This window comes from Atractosteus spatula, chromosome 5, assembly GCF_055471065.1.
Source record: "Atractosteus spatula isolate fAtrSpa1 chromosome 5, fAtrSpa1.hap1, whole genome shotgun sequence".
Classification (NCBI taxonomy): domain Eukaryota; kingdom Metazoa; phylum Chordata; class Actinopteri; order Semionotiformes; family Lepisosteidae; genus Atractosteus; species Atractosteus spatula.
Window position 1 is genome coordinate 34,381,835 of NC_142710.1, and position 18,670 is coordinate 34,400,504.

The 18,670-nt window shown below is 38.4% G+C and overlaps 1 protein-coding gene across 1 annotated transcript in view; it reads right to left on the reverse strand.

Moving 5' to 3' along the window:
* The window catches only part of nt5c2a (5'-nucleotidase, cytosolic IIa), a 41,212-nt gene extending 22,542 nt beyond the window's left edge, over positions 1-18,670 (reverse strand). Inside the window, exons 1-2 of the mRNA XM_088917499.1 lie at positions 18,624-18,670; positions 5,094-5,218 (exon numbers count right to left, since the gene is read on the reverse strand). Coding sequence (XP_088773625.1) covers positions 5,094-5,194 — 101 coding nt within the window. The 5' untranslated portion in view covers positions 5,195-5,218; positions 18,624-18,670. The remainder of the gene's footprint in view (positions 1-5,093; positions 5,219-18,623) is intronic.

The following is an 18,670-nucleotide window of genomic DNA, read 5'->3' on the forward strand; positions in this document are numbered from 1 at the left end:
CTAAGTCAGTAGCTTAGTGACAAACATTTTGCATACAGTACCTCATTATAGGGTGAAATAGGTTCAGTTCCCAAGGAATGCTTTGTAATGAAGGAAAATGTACAGAACAAGTTAATGTTGCACTTAATCAAATCAGTGAAGAGCAAAAGCCTTTGCAGTAGTGAGAGCTGTACTGAGGTACACACAGATGGATAATGTACTAAAGCAGGGAGGTAGAAACAGGGGTTTATATAGCCTGCCCTTCTTTGTTCATTCATTTCTCACTTGCTGTTCTCACCAATTGTGTGCATTCTGTGAGGTTCTCTGTTGCTGAACCAGCTCGAAGTCTGTTGTCCGCAATGCTTATAGTGTTTCAGTAAACAGTAAACAGCGTCGTAAAGAGGTTTCTAGCATATTCACCGGGAGAAGGTTGTGGGGATGTTGTATATCACAGAAAATGTCGGAGGTTTATTTTGTGAACATAAAAGCATGGCAGCTAGCATAGTGCAAAATGTTCCTCCCAGTATTTTATTTTCTCAAATTAAGCTGTAACAAAGCTTTTCAGATCCCCCTTTTGGCTGAAATTGTAAACAGGTCTGGCAAGTAGCAGTTGAACCAAGAATACCACCTACTAGCTGAATACTAGTGATCTCACACTGCTAGGGTGTGGTACAGTTGATGGGAAATCCTTGCTTTACAATAACAAAAAAACAAAGGTATTTACAATAATTATACACGCTCATTTAGGATGTATTACAGTGGGGAAGTACATGTAGAAGGTGACACTAAAAGTAAGATGAATAAAGAAAGTTTGAAACTTACTCAAGAGATTTCACAAAACAAAATATTGGTTTGACATTATGTACTTTGGTATACACTGGAGATCATGACACAAACAGCAGGCTGTGCTAACATGATGGAAATTTTTTTAAAGCTTAGACTTCCCAGCATGAAACTTTGACGACAAAAATCCGACTACTGTATAAGGCAAAAGTGATAATCTTTTTAAAATAATAGTAGAATTAGAAGTACTGTATATCTTCACTTATACACAGTAGCTGAAAATAGTTTTCATTTATATAGCAGAAATCATGCTCGGTACACTTCTGCAGACTGAAATATGACAATACTAAAAGAGAATACATGCACTACGTGCTCTGTTAAGAGAAATCTGGCTGTGTGTGAAGTAATAGAAAAATAGAACATCTTGTCCTTGGCCCAACCTCTGGGGATGTGTTAACCTGGCTGTTCAGCCCAATGACACAGCTGTGCTGAAACATAACACTCCAGCTCTATTGATGGCTGCTGAGGTCAGGAGCAGAGTTCTCCGCATTAGCTTAATGAAAGGTTAAAAGGTTTTCGACGTTACTTTATCAAAGGTCAGGCTTGATGTTCCACAGCAACGGGTTTAAAAAGAATTTCTAGAAAATAAAAGGGATCCAGGATAAAAGAAAAAAAAAAAGTTAAATTAGGCAGTAAGAAAACCGGATTGCTCTGGTTTGTCCTGGGTATGTATGATCTGGCCTTGAACTTACAGAACATAGTCAAGTTCTTTAGAATGGTTATGGATTCAACCTTAACTGTTTGTGCTTCTCAGAGGAGAAACAAAAGATGCATTTTGCCACAGCTACTGCAACCTATTTCCAAATTAAGTGGGATTATCTTATTTTTGACTACACCACTTTTACCACAATAAATAGGTAATAAAATCTGAAAAGGGCCGATAGGTGGGGTCCTGGGTTCAGTGGAGTTTGTATATTCTGCCCGTGTTATCGTGGGTTTCCTCTGGGTGCTCTGGTTTCCTCCCACAGGTCATGCTGGTAGGCTCACGTGATTCTGGGACAATTGGCCCTGATGTGAGTGTGCGTGTCTGTGTGTTCCCTGTGATGGTCTGGCGTCCCTACCCAGGGTGTATCCTGCCTTGCACCCCTTTGTTGCAGGTATAGGATAGGCTCCATTAAAAATAGGGATGGAGGGGAAAGGCTGATAACTGCTAAGAATGCTTAAATGTCTTTCCTCCCCTCTAAACAACGAACAATTCTTCAATATAGTACACAAATGTATTCTGGGTTTCAAGAAGACAGTGTTCAGAGCAAACCTGCTGGTTTTTTATATTTATTGTGCTTCCTCCAGTTTAACATGTTTGCGTTCAGCTTTTTAAGTTGACTTGACTTGCTGTAGTGCACGTTACCCTCACAATTAAGCCGATCTTCTGCAGTTTCAGTTGGACACAGTAAACAAATGTCTGAGCCATCTTCGCCCTGTCGTTAAGGACACAGAAACCACAGTCTAGCTCAGTGAGGCTTAGGAATGTATTTTTCACCAAACTGTCCAGCTAAACTTTCAGATCCGCCATATCCCACAGGGAGAGAATTCCTGTTTATTTCAGTTTTCGATAGAAAAGTTACAAATCTAGAAGTGACTGCATGATTGGTTTAGTTTTATTGCAGCCACTCAGGATTTGATCTTTTCCAATTTTGACATGTTTTGCATGAAAAAACCTCCACTACTTTATACTTATCTTGAATAAGTGTGGCTGGCATTGTGAGATTACGGATTTTATTAGTAATGTGCCAAAATTAAATATTAAGTGTTTTAAATTAATTAAATACAATATGAGTTTCTTATAATGTACCACTGTAATACCAATTACAGGTACACTATTTTATTTAAATGACAAAAACTTTTTTCAAATTTTTAAACAGCACAAATACTGCCACACTACAAACAACTATGTGGTACTTTTAATCAAGTTATCTTTTGGTTACTTAGGCCATACTTGAATGTCTAATGAACTGATAAGTGGATCACATTATCAGATCTGATGCAAATCCAAGATCATAGTAGGCAACCTTGGAACCTCAAATCAACTTCAAACCCACACCATTTAGGACGTTGAACCTTCCAGTACATAAATTACTGAACTGATCCTATTCATTAACCTAGGAACCACAGAACAGTTCGATTATTAAGGATTAGAAGGAACAAAAACCTGCAGTGTAGTAGGAAAGAACTGCAAGGCACAGGTGTCATTACTTAATTTGCTCTTTACGTTTCTCCAGAGATCTGCTTGTAACCATTTCAGGCACAGAGACTTGTTTAGTGCAAAGCAATTTAGAGGACACAGATAAGTTCAACTCATGGGATGTTGACTTGTAGTTACTGAACTCTTTTCACACGTAATCCCCAAACTAGGGCTGAATCCACACCACAGACCTTCTCCTACAAATTACATTGCGCTTCTACAGTATGTTTTTATTAGGCTTTCATCTCCTGTTGTGATCCCTTTCAATTTTAATTTGGACATTCTGATGAAGGAGATGCAGTTCGTCTAGTACCTGAAATGTTTCCAGCCTATTCTGCAAGCAAAAAATAATGAATGGAATGGAATAAATGGATTTTTTTTTAAATGCACACAAAAGTAATACTGAATTATTGATGTTTTCTATCCTCGTGTGCATCCAAATACTGCACATTTAAATTTTGTGCATACTTAATTTTGCACTTCGGCTGTATCTCATTTTATTTGAAGGTACTTTTGCAAGGACAGCATGGCCAGTAAGAGCAGATTCAGAATATCCACCCACTGCCTGGGATTTAGATATTTCAGCCTAATTAAACTCACAACCCTCTGGATTATCATCCACTAAGTGGCGCCACTTAATCAAGCTACATGCTTGGTACACTGGTCCAGCCCTCTGGTCCATGCAGTGATGGGCTCTGGTAGGAGACCATCACTTAGCCGTGACCATAATTTACCAAGTGGCCAAGAACAGTTTGAGTTCACTGGCAAAAAAGATTCCAAATAAAAAAAAAACCCAAACATGACTCTTAAAAAAGTCAGGACTCCTGTACATGAGCCATTCCTCACCATACCTTATGAAACAAGATAAAAAGACAATCACCGAAAGACTCAGCTCTTTATCCATGAAGGTATCTGTGAAGAGATGATGAAATCTTTGATATAAACCAAAACCTCTCTCCGTTCCCTACTATCAGCTTTTAATTTGTCCACTCTTTCTTTTCTCTTTTCAGTGTGGAACTGCAGAGCAGCCTCTAAAACATGCTCTTTTGAAGCGAGCCGTTTCTAGCCCGTGAATCTGAAATCACAACGTTCAGTCCAGTTTATCAGGTTTCTTTAGTGCACTGCTTCCTAAACTTTCTCAGCCCACAGCACCCTTTCAACGCCCCAAACTTCTCAAAGCAAACGGAATGATTTTGAAATTAATCAAGACTAACGTCACAGGAAATGACACTATAATCTGTGCTTCAGTTTATAATTTCAGTTAGAATTGTCTTGACTTTCAGTTTAAAATGTGAGCTTGTTTCAGTGAACATCACCTGTGTAATATTTGGTTCTATACTCAAAAGCTACATCTAGCTTTGTAGGTCCCTTTTCAAACATCATGTCTTATCTGTGTAATTAATATTGATATAAATGTATGCCACAGTTGTTACACACACTAATTGTGTGAAAGATATTGTTTCATCACCTCCATTTCATCTCCAGCACTATTCTTAAAATTCTAAACACATAATTACAAAATTATTATAAAACTTAATCAATAAAACCCACAGTATAGTCTGACTTCAAGATATATAATAGAACTAAAGCAATCTTACTAGTTTAAGCAAACTGTTAAACTGTCAGAAAAACATGTAGTATAATTAAAGAGTAAATGTTAAAGTAAATGGACCTTTTACTACAGTTCAGAAAGCTGTATCACACCTTGCAGTACCTGGTTTCTTAACCTTAACTGAAGAGATTTTAGACATACAGCTGCACCTGAAAGGATCTGTACACCCATGTGTACAACTACATAAAGGAACTTCTGCAAAAGGGACATTTGAATAAGCAGGAAACTGCAAACAATGCACACACGTATTTAAATTAGGAGAAATGGAAATAATAGCTTTCCAGCTTGCAAGTTAGATTCACTGCACAAACAGCAGTACCATAACACCAAGGAACACCTACATACAACCATACAGCAGGTCCAAATGTGTATAATACCTCCTCCCAGCCTCCACAAAAACAAGCTAATAAGTACTGCCGGGTGAGAGCCATCCCTCTCCCCTCCTCCTCCCTCTACTTTGTACCCTGTCAGCTGTACCTGTGATAGGCCTCACGCCGGTACTTCTTCATGGCTAGTCCATCCATGTTAGCTGGGAGGTCCGCATAGTTCTGTAGCCGGTCGCTCCATGAAGTAGTCATCTTCAAATCCGTTTGCAATGAAATCTGATGAAATAAAAGAGCAGTAAGTGTGAGTGCATGTCTAAAAAAAACTGAACAACAAAAGCAGCCATGCCGTTTAAGGGTAACTTTTTTACCTCAAACGATCTTTTGTGCTCAATACAATACATGCTCTGCTAATAGCAACCCACGTTCTCTGACCTCCTGCTCTTAATCTATAGAAAACTCTGGCTTGAAATCAGATTGTCCCAGCATAAACTACAAAAATAACAAGGAGAACAATGAGCACACAGCGGAAACAGACGGGTATATCGATTGTACCAGAAATAGAGTCCTACTTCAATTTATATTCAAACAAGTTCTTTAAAAAAACCTCTGCCATAAGCCATCAGCAAGCAGCACAGTAAGGTAAAAAGGGAATGTTTTTTTCTAAACAGGATATAATACCCGGTGAAACCCAGACTACACACTCTGGTGCAGAGCATCACGCCCATCAGTCTTGGTGAGGTGTCCTGACTCGTTTCTAGCAAGCCAGGCTAGAAATTGACAGTTTGCTATTGAGCAACAGCCTCTAGCACACTAGTGCCACTAAGGTGCTGCGCTCTGGATAAGTGGGTATTATTGATTGGGCTTTCCTTATGTCTTTTATTTATCTTTCTTAATTTTCACCAGGCTTGACATTCAACAAGTTAAATCACCACATCAAGTCTCTTATTCACAAATGATCAAGCAGTCAGTCACAAATGATCAATCCATCAAAATTTTGCCCAAAATAACGGGTTCAATATACAAAATCTGTAAATCCGTATAATCACACACTGAAGTTTGCATTTGATACCATGTATATTTTAATTTTCAAATCATTCAGAACTAATGAAGACAAAAAAAAAAACATTATTCCTCAACACCACCCTTCCACTTGTTTCTGTTTCTGAAGGTCTAAAAAGGAAGATTGTTAAAATGTAGCTCCTTGGCAAGCTCAAGACAACTGGCAACCCAAGGCAATACTTGGACACTGTAATTACTCTTGATTATAGCTTGCAATTTTAAACGTCCCCAGGTTAAAGTCAGAAAAATATCCCACCTACGTAAGCCAAAAAGGCTGCAATTTTGCGCAGGCTATCATATAGAAGCTTTACACACACAGTAATGTGGGTTTCAACAGCGCACACTTTAGGAGGAAACTCGGGCATAAGCAAAGACATAATTTCTTCAGACGGGCTCGGAGCAGTTATCCATTTTTAAACAAGACACTGGTTCTCACAGACAGCTGCACAATTATCGCCATTGCAGGAGCAATCAATAATTAAAGCATGCGACAGACAGTCTTTAATACCCATCTACTTTATTAGCAGATCATTTTAAAATTGCATGAAAAGATGGGAAGGTCTGAAATTTGTTCATCTAAATTGTTTGTTCAAGCTGAATCATTGCAATCAGCATTTAAAGAAATCACCCATTCACAGCTAATTAGAAATTCTCTCAAACTCTATGGCCAAAAGAAAAATCAGTCTGCAGCTAGTTCTCCAAGGCAGGTACTAAGGCAGATCTATACTACAAGATGTCTTAATTGGCTGACCGCAGTTCTGACATCATACAAATGACCAGACGCTATGTGCAACTTCAGTACAATAGTTATCAAGCCACAGCTAAAATCTAACTAAACAACCTTAGAATCTAGAATGGTCCCAAACTCAGGTCCTGACCTTGTGTCTTATGATTTTTGTTCTATCCTGTGTAGTCAATTAAACAATTAATCTAATTATTTTCTTAATCAGACATAATAATAATAATAATAAACTTTATTTTATATAGCGCCTTTAAAGGTGGTTTCTCAAAGCGCTTTACAGAATGACAACAACAATAAATAAAAAGAATACACAAGATAAAACACAATTACAATATACAGAGGATACCGTGGATGGTGGTACTAGGAAAAGCAGAGGGTGAAGAATGGAACCAGTTAAGTAAAGGCTCTTCTAAAGAAGAAGGTTTTGAGTCTGGATTTGAAGGAGTTTAGAGATGGTGGCTCTCTGATATCCTTGGGGAGAGAGTTCCAGAGCTTGGGGGCATAACAGGAGAAGGCCCTGTCACCCATACAATGTAGACGGGCTTGGGGGACAGTAAGGAGACCAGAATTAGAAGAGCGAAGGTTGCGAGGTGGGGAGTAGGGCGATAATAGTTCAGACAGGTACTGAGGTGCCAAGCCATGCAGAGCCTTATAGGTGAGCATGAGGATTTTAAAGTCTACACTGAATTTGACCGGAAGCCAGGATAGTGAGTAATGTGATCATTTGCACTAGACCTGGTCAGGATTCTGGCTGCTGAATTTTACTAGGCAGAGTTGGTAGCTGGTACTCTCAAGAAAGTTGTATAATCCAAAACACAGGCAGGCCCACCCAGGCTACGCTGGGTTTTTCCCCAATGTCACTTGAGAGAGCAGCACTGGGGATGCTGCTGCCACAGCCAACAAAGCTGTTCTTCGTAAACACAAGCATAAGCTTACCAAGGAAACGACATGATAAACATAAAAATATAAAAATCTATTATACACCCATTTACATATAGTTAAATATGTACATATTAAGTTGACCTTTTTATTTGCCCATTATTAGCACCAAAAGTCTTTGTTATTATGGGCTCAGAGTTTATCAAGGATAACAAACTAATGTAATGAAACTGGACTGATATAAAAGTATCAGTTAGAAATGAGCTGCAGAAGTAGTATTTGGCAGAAAGGTGAAGCTCGCAGACCACCATATTAGGGTTCATACTTATGGAACTTCAATAACACAGTTTTACAAATCCATGAAAATGCAATGAGTTATAGTGCAAAATCATTTTCCATGTCACTAGACTAGCATCACTCTTTCCACACTTATTAAACTCGTCCTCCTGAAAACACACGGTCTCAATTCCCAAGTATAATTGTTCCTCCAGTACCATAATTAAGTAACGAATACTGTGCAGTATATATGCCAAGTGAGACAGGCAGAAAAGCCCTCATTATAGACATAAAAACAAATGTTTCCACAGCCAAAAAAAATTAGTTCCAAGTGTTGCCTCAGAAACTGGAAAAATTACACCTCACCTTCACTTTGTTCTGTAAGCTTTTATGCAAACATTTTCACATGCTATTTTTATTCTCTTAATTAAGATTTGGTGAATATGATTCCTGCTGGGAAAAACTAAAGCAATACTCACTTGAATGTTCATTCACCACATCTACTAAAGACCATTAAAATGTACAGTTGTTGTGAACTACATTTTCCATTACACCTTATGTGGGCGTTATACATTCTTCTTTTTGACTTCTGAAGGTCTTTCAGTTGAATAAATGTTTTATACTGGAGAGAAATACTCTTAATTCATTTTTTTCAAATGCTGCCCCACCTAGTACTTCCTAAAGTGTCAGAATGACATACTGTAACCTCTAAGCAAGCTTAGAATGAGAATTTGCTAATTTTATGTTATTAAATGAAGCGGTTTCTCCAGACATTAGGAGAATACTCTATAATTGCTCAACATGTTTCTTGGGTTTAAACAATTTGAGCATTACCAGAACCTTTAGACTATTTACAGTTCCAGCCTTGATCAAGAAGTTTGCACTTTTTCTTAACTGAGATATGGAAATAATAATGAGATCAAATACAAACCCAGATTTTAAAAGAAGTGAAAAATGTGGAAAAAAAACAAGATTAGCAGACTAATATCTGAGATGTACTGCATCTGTACTAAATGTGTAATAGTCTGTTTTTTCTTAACAAAGAATTCTAAAGAGGGCTTTGTTCCTATCTGGTTATTTATAGTGTTCTTGTCCAGCTCACTCCTGCTGGAATACTGCTGAACAAGTTAGCACTACCATGGCAGCTGGGCACACCTCCCCTTACCTGTCAGTCAGTGCTGATTGCTATGGAAACGAGTTCTGAAAGGAGACCTGAATCACCTGTGAGATATGTATAATCAGGTGGATTAGGATATTCAAGAACCGATCAGGGCTTCTTAAACATCCTAGACCTGAGTTTAGGTCTGACCTTATCTCCACTCCCTAACCTTGATCACGTGTTCTGCACAGTTCCAATATAATATGAATAAGATAGCATTTATAGGTAGAATTTGCTATTCCTGATGTCAAAAACTGCCCAGACATTTTAATGAAGTGTTCTAAAACTGAATGTGGGCAGTGAAGAATGAAGCATTCTAAATTTAACACATCAAAAACATTTTCTATTGAATGAAGAAACCACAATGCAGGAAGCCTTGTATGAAACTACATATAATGCAGAAACTACAACATGCAACAATTAAACTCTATAGCTAGACAATTTCAGTTGTCTATGTTTGATGTTTGCTTCTGGCTAACTGTTGTCACCAGCGAGATTAATGCTTTTTTAGACCTCAGTCATGATTTCTGTCAATAACTTAAAAGGGCAAACTGTAGTTCACCTGCTATAATCTACAGCAATAATGTTGTGCAAGTCTTGGGTATGAACAACAAACTAGTTATGCTTATTAGGACAAGACCCATGGAGTGAGGCCAAAGAAAGGAGCATTTTGAAACACAAGTTAAAAAAACTGCTGTGTCAGGCAATGTCTTAACAGAGTGTTAACAAACATATGATTAACTCCTTATGATATAAATGTCTATTTTTTGTGTTTAAAAACATAGTGCTCAAATATTATAGAATTGCCTTGATTTAAAAAAATAGTTTTAATTGTTGCACAATATTTACAGGCAACAGGACCTATATACAGAAATATGCAGTACCCGTTAAATATTCTGATGTTATTATTTTGTCAAATGATTCTTTTCTACATTGTGTGTATACTGTATGCTGTATATTGTTAATTACACACATAAAAATCATTCAATATAAGACAATATAAATGATCTATTCAAAGGATAAGGAGTGAGATACAGTCTAATAATAATGATTCAACCACAAAAAATTACACTCGAGTTCAATGAAAAACATCTTGTCTACTGAATCAAAATCAAAAAAGCAGTTCTTGTTTCAATCTCAGAAAGGGAAACATCGCAGAGTGCACACCTTGAATGTTCTTAGGAGTCGATTTTTTGTGACACAATATTTAAATCAGGCTCTTAAGAGAAGAACTCTGGCCAGTGTCCCCCTCAATTGTGAAATCAGATGCCTTCTGACATCACTTCACACTTGCCAGGCAAGAAGCCCAGATTCAGAGCTCAAAGACCTTTTCCAATGGTGGGACTTTCAAACCCTGGCAGGCCATAAAAGGTTTAAGGGCACCGAATTTTCCTTCTGCACCAGCATCAAGTGTTGTTTAGAAAAGGCTTGTGTCAGCAGGAATTCCAACATTGATCCATTGTGGAGCAGAGGATAAGCAGGCTGCAGCATCTCACAACAGCAACTCAGATTCTGAAGAGGACTACATCACAAACACGGTGCCCAGCCTAGAAAGGTTCAGCACAGCACACAACTCAGCACATTCATCTTGTTGGGGGCCACCTGGAAAACATCTCCACTCACATCTTGTTCAGATGTATGGCTTAGGAAACAATGCAGTGCCCACCACTGGGATAAAATGATTTTGCTGTGCTCGATTCAATTCATAAGCTGCCAGCAAGGCAACATTTTCCTTTTTAAACTCTTCAGAGATCACATCTATGCCTTGTCTTCTGTGTCAGTTCATGTGATTTAATAAATACTGCCACAGTTGTAGAATTAAAAATAAAAACAAACTGTGTAATGTTTATCTTTCTTTATGCTAGACAATTCTGAACTCTAGTGACTATTCCTCTCATTTTTTATCTTTCAGGGGACAATGATAGTTGATAGTGACTTTTTTAAGTCATGAACTTAGAAACTAACAAGAAAAACTATTTTCATTTGATTAAATTTCATTTTCTCTTTTGCACTATTTTGTTTTCTAATTCAATGATTCAATGGTAAAGAGACAATCTGTAAGAAGAGAAGAGTCTACTAAATTATCATCATAAAAGGACAATACTTGTTCCCTCCTTTGTTTGTGCCTACGATGTTATGCTCTGCTCATTGAACTGCCTTAAGGCAATGCAGTGACAAATGAAGGGTGTGATATAAAGCATCATGAAAAAATACTAAAAAATAAGACCAAAACACTAAACTATGACCCACAAACACAAACAGAAAGAACCCACCACAAGAGGAAAAAGTGCAAGCATTTCGTGGTTTTAAAAACTACACCTTACATAATTATTCAAGGATTCATCCACTCAGTCCTGAGGTACTGTGTCTGCATTAGGACAGGCAGCACTATAAATTACATCCAGTCCAACCCTGAGCTAATCCTAGAGAGCCAAAAGTAAAAGTAGATTCCTGAAGCCATGCCTAATACAAACTGCTTGGATTAGTAGCCAATTGCCACTGCAATCAGTTCATTTGATCATGTTTCAAGAGGATTTGCTGGTGAAAGGTAAGCTGTGTCTTCTTTGACACATATACATAATGGATATAAACCAATCCTGGAACAACAGAAAGTTGCCTACAGAGTTTCAAAGTAGCTTTCAAATTGTAAAAGGAATCTAGCCTCTGTGTGTCAGATCTCTTCCAACAATATTCCACTACATCTGAAACAGATCACTCCATTAAATCACCCTTACTGGTTGGACAAAGAAAAAGTAAAGGCCAAGTAAAATAACAGATCTGGAAAATCTGTGTCAAATTTTAAGAGCACTTCTATCTTCCCTTAGAATTATTTTTAGATCTTGAATTAAGGAGCCTTGCACAAAAAGTCTCTCTGGGCTTTTGGATGGGTAGGTGTTAATAATACAGTAAATGTGGCAGCACTGTTTACCTTGACTTGTGATGTACAATTTGTTCTTATTACTCTTCCAAGCAATGCCAAGATGAATATTGCTATTTGGTGTGATATGTATGTGTATATTACTAGTACAATGTATTTAATATTGTCTGTGCTTTATACTAAAAACACCTTGTATTTACGAGCAGTTTTTCACCTCAGCTGGAACCTTATATCTATGACAAGTTTTTGAAAGAAGTAATGTTCCTGTTGTTTAAAAATGATAGGTCCTCAATTCAAAGATTAGAAGATGCAACTCAATATAAAATGCCTTGAGATGTTGCTCTAATGGAGCACTGGACTGCTGCCTTTTTCTAAACTGGAAAGAGGATAGCGGTCCCAGATTCTAGATTCCAAACATTTCATTAACAAACACAAGTAATTGGTCACTTATTATCCGTCAGTGAGGGTGGCTTCTGTTTGTCTTCGGGTTATGTGTAAAGAGCCACCAGAAGGAGTAGAACAATTTAACTTTCTGGGGCAGAAACATAGACGTACAGTACAGCAGTGAAACGCTTCAAACCTGTTCTTAATATTCACATGACATGACAGGCAGGTTTAACTTCTTTCTCAGGATTCTTTCAACAAGACTGAAAATGCCTGACTTCCAGCAAATCTTATTACACAGAAATGAATAACCCTGCAAAATGCCCAGAGGACTTCATTCATTATCCTTTATTAAGCAAAGAGCAGTGGAGAATCATGAAAAGAGCTGGCAGCAACCTTGTCAAGTTTGTCATTAAGGCTACAGTACATGTCATTTTTAGTGACACAGATAACATTTTTAGTGTCTGTGCAATGAGTTGCACTATGCCCTGGGGCGAGTGAAGAACACTGAAATCCCATCTTTCATGACTACAGCTTTGCCACTCTAAACCTAGTGGTTCAGAACCAGTGTACTTTTAAACGACACTCTGTAAAGCACTGCCCAGGCAATCACGCTACTAGGCTGTTTAGACCAGCTGTTTAACAGCTGTTACACTTCCCAGTCCCTGTACTGTAGGTGGCTTTGTGATTTCAGAGTGACCAAGGCTATGGGTCATTTACCTTTTTAGATGGGGTTTTTCAGACCTGCATGGAAACATGTTTACAGAGATGCTGGTATGAAATCAGGAAAAAAAGACCAAGTCGCCTTTTGTATTATTTCTTCAGATAGACTCAGAGTCAAGCTTGCGGCCCAGGGAGACAGCAAATGGATGTTAAGAAGGCTCACTTTCTGAATGCTTGGCAGGCAGTGCTCTTGAAGAGAAGAAGTGTGTTCTTTGTACGTGTGCAAACAATGGGAAAAATGCCTTCTTGGACTAAAACCGGTGAAAGGAGAAGGGGGAATACCATCAACAAACTTCCATCTGCTTTCTTGAAAATGTATAACATGATTTCATAGCGTCTCAAAGAAAGCACATGCATGTCTAAGGCTGTTTTCAAACCTTACTTACTTTTCTTTTTCCTCGATAGCCTTTTAAAATATTTTTTTAATTAAATAACAGCACATATCTAATTTTTTTTATTGCTTTAGAAAACTCCTCTTCTCACATTCAGGGCTGTTTTCTTTGTGTTTTTAAGTGCTGGATTGCTGTCATGTCTTATAGCTAAAAAAAACACCTTAAATGACTTGTTTCACAAAATGTCATAATAGTGCTTTTCATTTATTTATAAATATGCTTGCATTTGATCTTTCCATTTATTTCTTCATTTATTGCTACCATTTTATCATCTGAGGAACTGAACCAAAATATTGCCTCTGCCTCTCCCCAAGAGGACTGGCTGTACTTTTAATGAGGAAACACTTCTACTGTATCTTTTCAAGGCAATCCATGCTTTGGGCTACCCATTCTGCTTCCCAACTCTGCTTAAACATCCCAGATATGGGGAAACATCTCCTTCGACACAAAGACCCTTTGATGCAGACTGAAGGCAATGTAACTGTTCAGCAATATTCAGAAATATGTCAATCTTTTTTTCTGTTCCTATAAGCAATTTCGCCTTTCTAGCAGAGAAATATGAGACGACAATGTGCTTGGATTACAATGGAACGACTTCATTTGTTGAGCTCGTGCCAGCGTCGTTTTTTTTCTCCTGAACTGGGTCCAACACGACATCAGTGAGACCCACTCACTGCTGCCAACAATGGGAGACAGCTGTGCCTGTCCAACCTTTCCCAGCTGGCTGCAGCTGCACAGTCTGCAGTCTATTCAAGAGCACTTTAGTTATGTGCGTCAATGCTGACGAGACCCTGCTAATGCTCAGGGACAGGTTTGACAGTGCATCACATTTCTTACTAAAACCTGTGATTCCTTCATCTGTATTCCTATTATGTTTTAATGATTTGCTGGACAGATGTCTGAAATATATCATCTGATCCATTAGACACTGAGCGTTGCATTTGTTTTGTGCATTTCCATTTATCCATTCGAAGATATAACACATCAACAGTGCAATTTCCACTGTCACCTTAAAGCAGTTGAAATCATCTGCATTCTGTTTCATTTCCTTATTCTAGTGGAACACTTCACTGCTCTGATTAGATTTGCGTCACCGTAGCGCATCTGTATAATCTTGCAAACAACTATGATCGACCTTAATACGGGGTTAGTCAAAATGTTGTTGACAAGTAGAAATGCCAATTTTTTTACTAAAGTTTTGTTTTCTCCTCCACAGATGATGCTGCAGTCGCACAGTACCCACAATGGCGTCACCTGTGGAGAAATCATTGTGTGTTCTTTGTTATCATGACACTAAATCTTGAGACTCCATCCTTAAGTGATACATACACTTTGTGAAGCGTGGATGCATCTGCAAGGACAAAAGCACACATAGATCATCCTTGCACAGATGACGCAACTGTGGAACGTGTTAGAAACGTTGATATTTATGCTTTCATTTGAAACTTTTTTGTCACAGTAACCCATGTAATTAATTTGGAATAAACTGTCAAAGTTGTCGACAGCATTTTGACTAACCCTGTACAAAGAAATGAAGCTTACTGTAGGTGTTCACCGATGAAAACCGGAATAACAACCCCTTATATTCTGTAAAATATATCTTTTCAGCAACTGCCTCTTCTTTTTGAAGGGTGATGCACTGGATTAATCTATCAATATTTTGAATAAAAAATCACTATCAATAGCCAAAGATGTACATCAATTTCCTTATATATTATTTATGTTTTCCAGTTTGACTCAATAACGACGTGGACAATTGAGAATAAGTCTACTGTTTGTGCTGTACGAACTGGTATAATTTTGTGAACTTTTAGTCAGGCACGGTCAGTGCTGCACTGAAATTCATAACTGCGGAAATATTACTGTTTCTCTGTTTTTCACCTGTTCACATAATGAATTTACTGGAAACAGGCAAGCCAGATATTCATAGAAAACATTCAAAAAGTAAAAGAGCAAACCACCTCAAATGTAAAATCAAAGGTATTGTTCTTAGTTCTCCTGCTGGAGTCTTTATTAAAACAGCACTCTAAGCAGATACAGCTGAGAATCTGAGGAATCTCATAAAGAAGCAAAGTCTATATGAAACATACAGTACGTTTCATATAAAACACAGTAATGGAAACAAGCAGTAGGGACAAACACACTGCAAAATATAAAGGTTACAGACAATGTTAAGTAAAAAAATCTCTCTGTCCTTGAATTAAAAATAAATACCCACAATGTTAACCACAGAAAATAAGACCCAGCAACTGCGGGGACATGATGAATGTGCACATGCATCTCTCCTCACCTTGGATGATGAGGCACCTATCTGCTCCATGCAGCACCCAGGGTGACAGTGGTGAGAGTGAAATACAGTAATACCCAGCCGGTCGCAGATCAACGCCTGGGTAGAAACACATGCCCCCAGGGCTCCGACATCTTTAATATCTGGATGCCACTCACAGCTCACACCGGCTTCCCTTTCATCTCTTAAAGGCATCAGGACACTGCCACCATCTTTCTTCCTTATATGCTTCAAGGGCCCTTCCAGCTATCTTTTCACATTCACAGTACATTCACAGTCACTGGGACCCAAGCACTAATGTCATACAGCCTTTAGGAGTTCTTTATATTTATATGATGTCTTCTGATAATGACGAAAATGGACACCAACAATTTCCAACGGGTTGGAGGGCTTCAGCCTGCTACTTGTAGCCCAGTGACAGGGACTGAAATAAATTTGAAAGGACCAGAAACAGGGAGGTAGTTTTGGAAAGAACAGATACGTTACTATCTTAAATGGAAGGCCAAGAGCTAAAAAGAAGTCAAACGTCCATTGAAATTCTTTTTTTTTTTATTTGAAGTTGCAATCAAAGACTTCACAGAATGAGATAAATGAGTTTCCAAGAACAAAAGAAGTGACTGGCAAATGAAACCTTTGGTAACGCCTGAAATAAGGTTTGCCTTTAAAAGGTATAAGATAACAGTTCTAAGAGATAAATGTGGCTATCAATGCCCTCCATCACGCAAGACCAAAAAAAGAACTGAGATAATTTTTTCCTTTTTGTTTTAATACCAAACTTAGAACAAGGCTGACAGGATTACAGGACGTCCTGCCTATTCAGCACAGCAGCCAGTCTACAGCGGGAGGGTACACAGCAGATACACACATATTTAAGAGAGAGTTATCCCTGTTCTAGTCACTTTCTTTATCCCTGTTTCTGTATTTGGGCAGGAGAAATATCTTTCCACAAAACTACAGTTAAAACTAATTAAAATGACAAGGAATTCTGAAAAAGACATGTGAAACAAAAAACTATACCAGCTACAGCTCATTCTCTTTTTACTTATGTGTGTGGAGGACTATGATTTAGGACACTGCTTAGAATAACATGTAATTGTGTTAATATAGCACTGTACTTTCCATGCAGAAGGATCCCAAAGCATTTTAATTATAGTTGGTGACCCACTTTACTCCCTACTGAACTGCAGCACCCAGCTGGGTACCAGTGGCCAGGCAACCACAATGCTTTAGCAACCCACTGCCCTGAAGATCAATGAGAGAGAGGCTTTATTACCCCCAGGGGGCAACTTGCTTTACTTAGGAACAGCTAAATGAATTAAGAAAGAACTTTAGGAAGGCCATAATATTGAAATTTAGCCATGACACCGGTATTAATGTCTGCAGTCTTACAAACAGTGCATATCTTTAATGATCGTGTACTCAGAAATTTGGTTTATCATCTCATCCAAAAGGTTGGAGTGATGTCCTTCGGCACCACCCTGGGGTACTGGCTTTGCAACCTGTAGCGCACAGGACCTCCTGGTCCACTAGCATCACTTACAGCAGCTGATCTCCTATCCCAGTACAGACTAGATACAGATTTTGTTAGATCCCAGAAGCTAAAAGACTAGTCTACTAGATGCAATATAGTCGTCACCAAAGTTCGCTGTTACAGTTAGGCTGATCTCATATCCCCACTTGAAGCCCAAGTGAGGTAACAATAACAATAAAAAAAACGAATTTCATATCGATGATACACAGGACAATACCTAACCATCTACTCCTACCGCGTACGACTGATTCTACAGTTTCAATAATGAAGTATTAGAACATGAACAGTAAAGAGCGAAGCAAACAGGTTGAACTGCTCATAATGATTATTAATTAATAATGCAACTCAGCGACCCCAGCAAAACAGAATACTGACGAACACTAACTAGCACTGCCAGTGCTAAATCACAATAGACACATTTAACTGAGCAACGGCGGGTAAGTTTGGGCTGTCCCATAAATCACCGTAGATCCCATAGGCAACAAACATCCGACTCAACCGTCCAATACCCAACACTATGATTTCTGATTGGAATGGTAGGTATTTTCATCCAGAAATGTCGCCTTTTTGTCGTTTCTTAACCCACCCTTATGGCTCCGTTGAACGCCCGCCGTATCCTACCCCGGAGCTCAGCTCCTCAATACCTTTGTTATATAAATGGCGTTAGCGCCTTGCAGAATGAAGTACTGAGAGGTATGGATGACACACGTCATAAACCACTCAAGCTAAGAATCTCAACAGCCGAGCTATCCAGAAATACAGGATTCCAAAGAAAAAGGCAAAGTTCTAACGCACTCGGAAGGAAATTACAATTCCGGTCCTTAGCAAAAATTTCAAAGCATCAAATTCTTGAAAATAAGCTAGAAACGCACAAATAAAATGCAGCGACCAACAAATTAAATTAAAATCCTCTGTGGAAACGAAGCTGGCATTTCTGGTGTCCTTTGTCCGGAATTTCTCTCTGCCCTGCAGTCAGAAGTAGCAGTTCACTCTGCCTAACTGATCCTTAAATAGTGCGTATGGACGTAATCAAACACATTTCTTCCATCACAGCTGCATTTGAAAATCTTTCAAGATCGGAACAAAGATATGACTGTTATTTTTATGATTTTACGGGGGCAATGCTTTCTTTGGCTCTGCACCAGATTAAAAAAAACAAGCAGGCCACTTCATTTCCTGGCTTTTTCCCGTATTAATATTTCTGTTACTAGTTTTGTTCATGGCTCCTTAAGCACTGACATTGATTTTCACACGTGCTGTGGCATAGGTAAAAGAGAGTCCTTTTCCTCTGTGACAATTTTAACTTTTGTGGTACTCGAGTTATATTTCTTACATATAAAAACTACACTGTACCAGACGCGAGTTACTTACCTCTCTCCCACTGTACGGCTACAACTGCACTGGCATCCCTTCTGGGC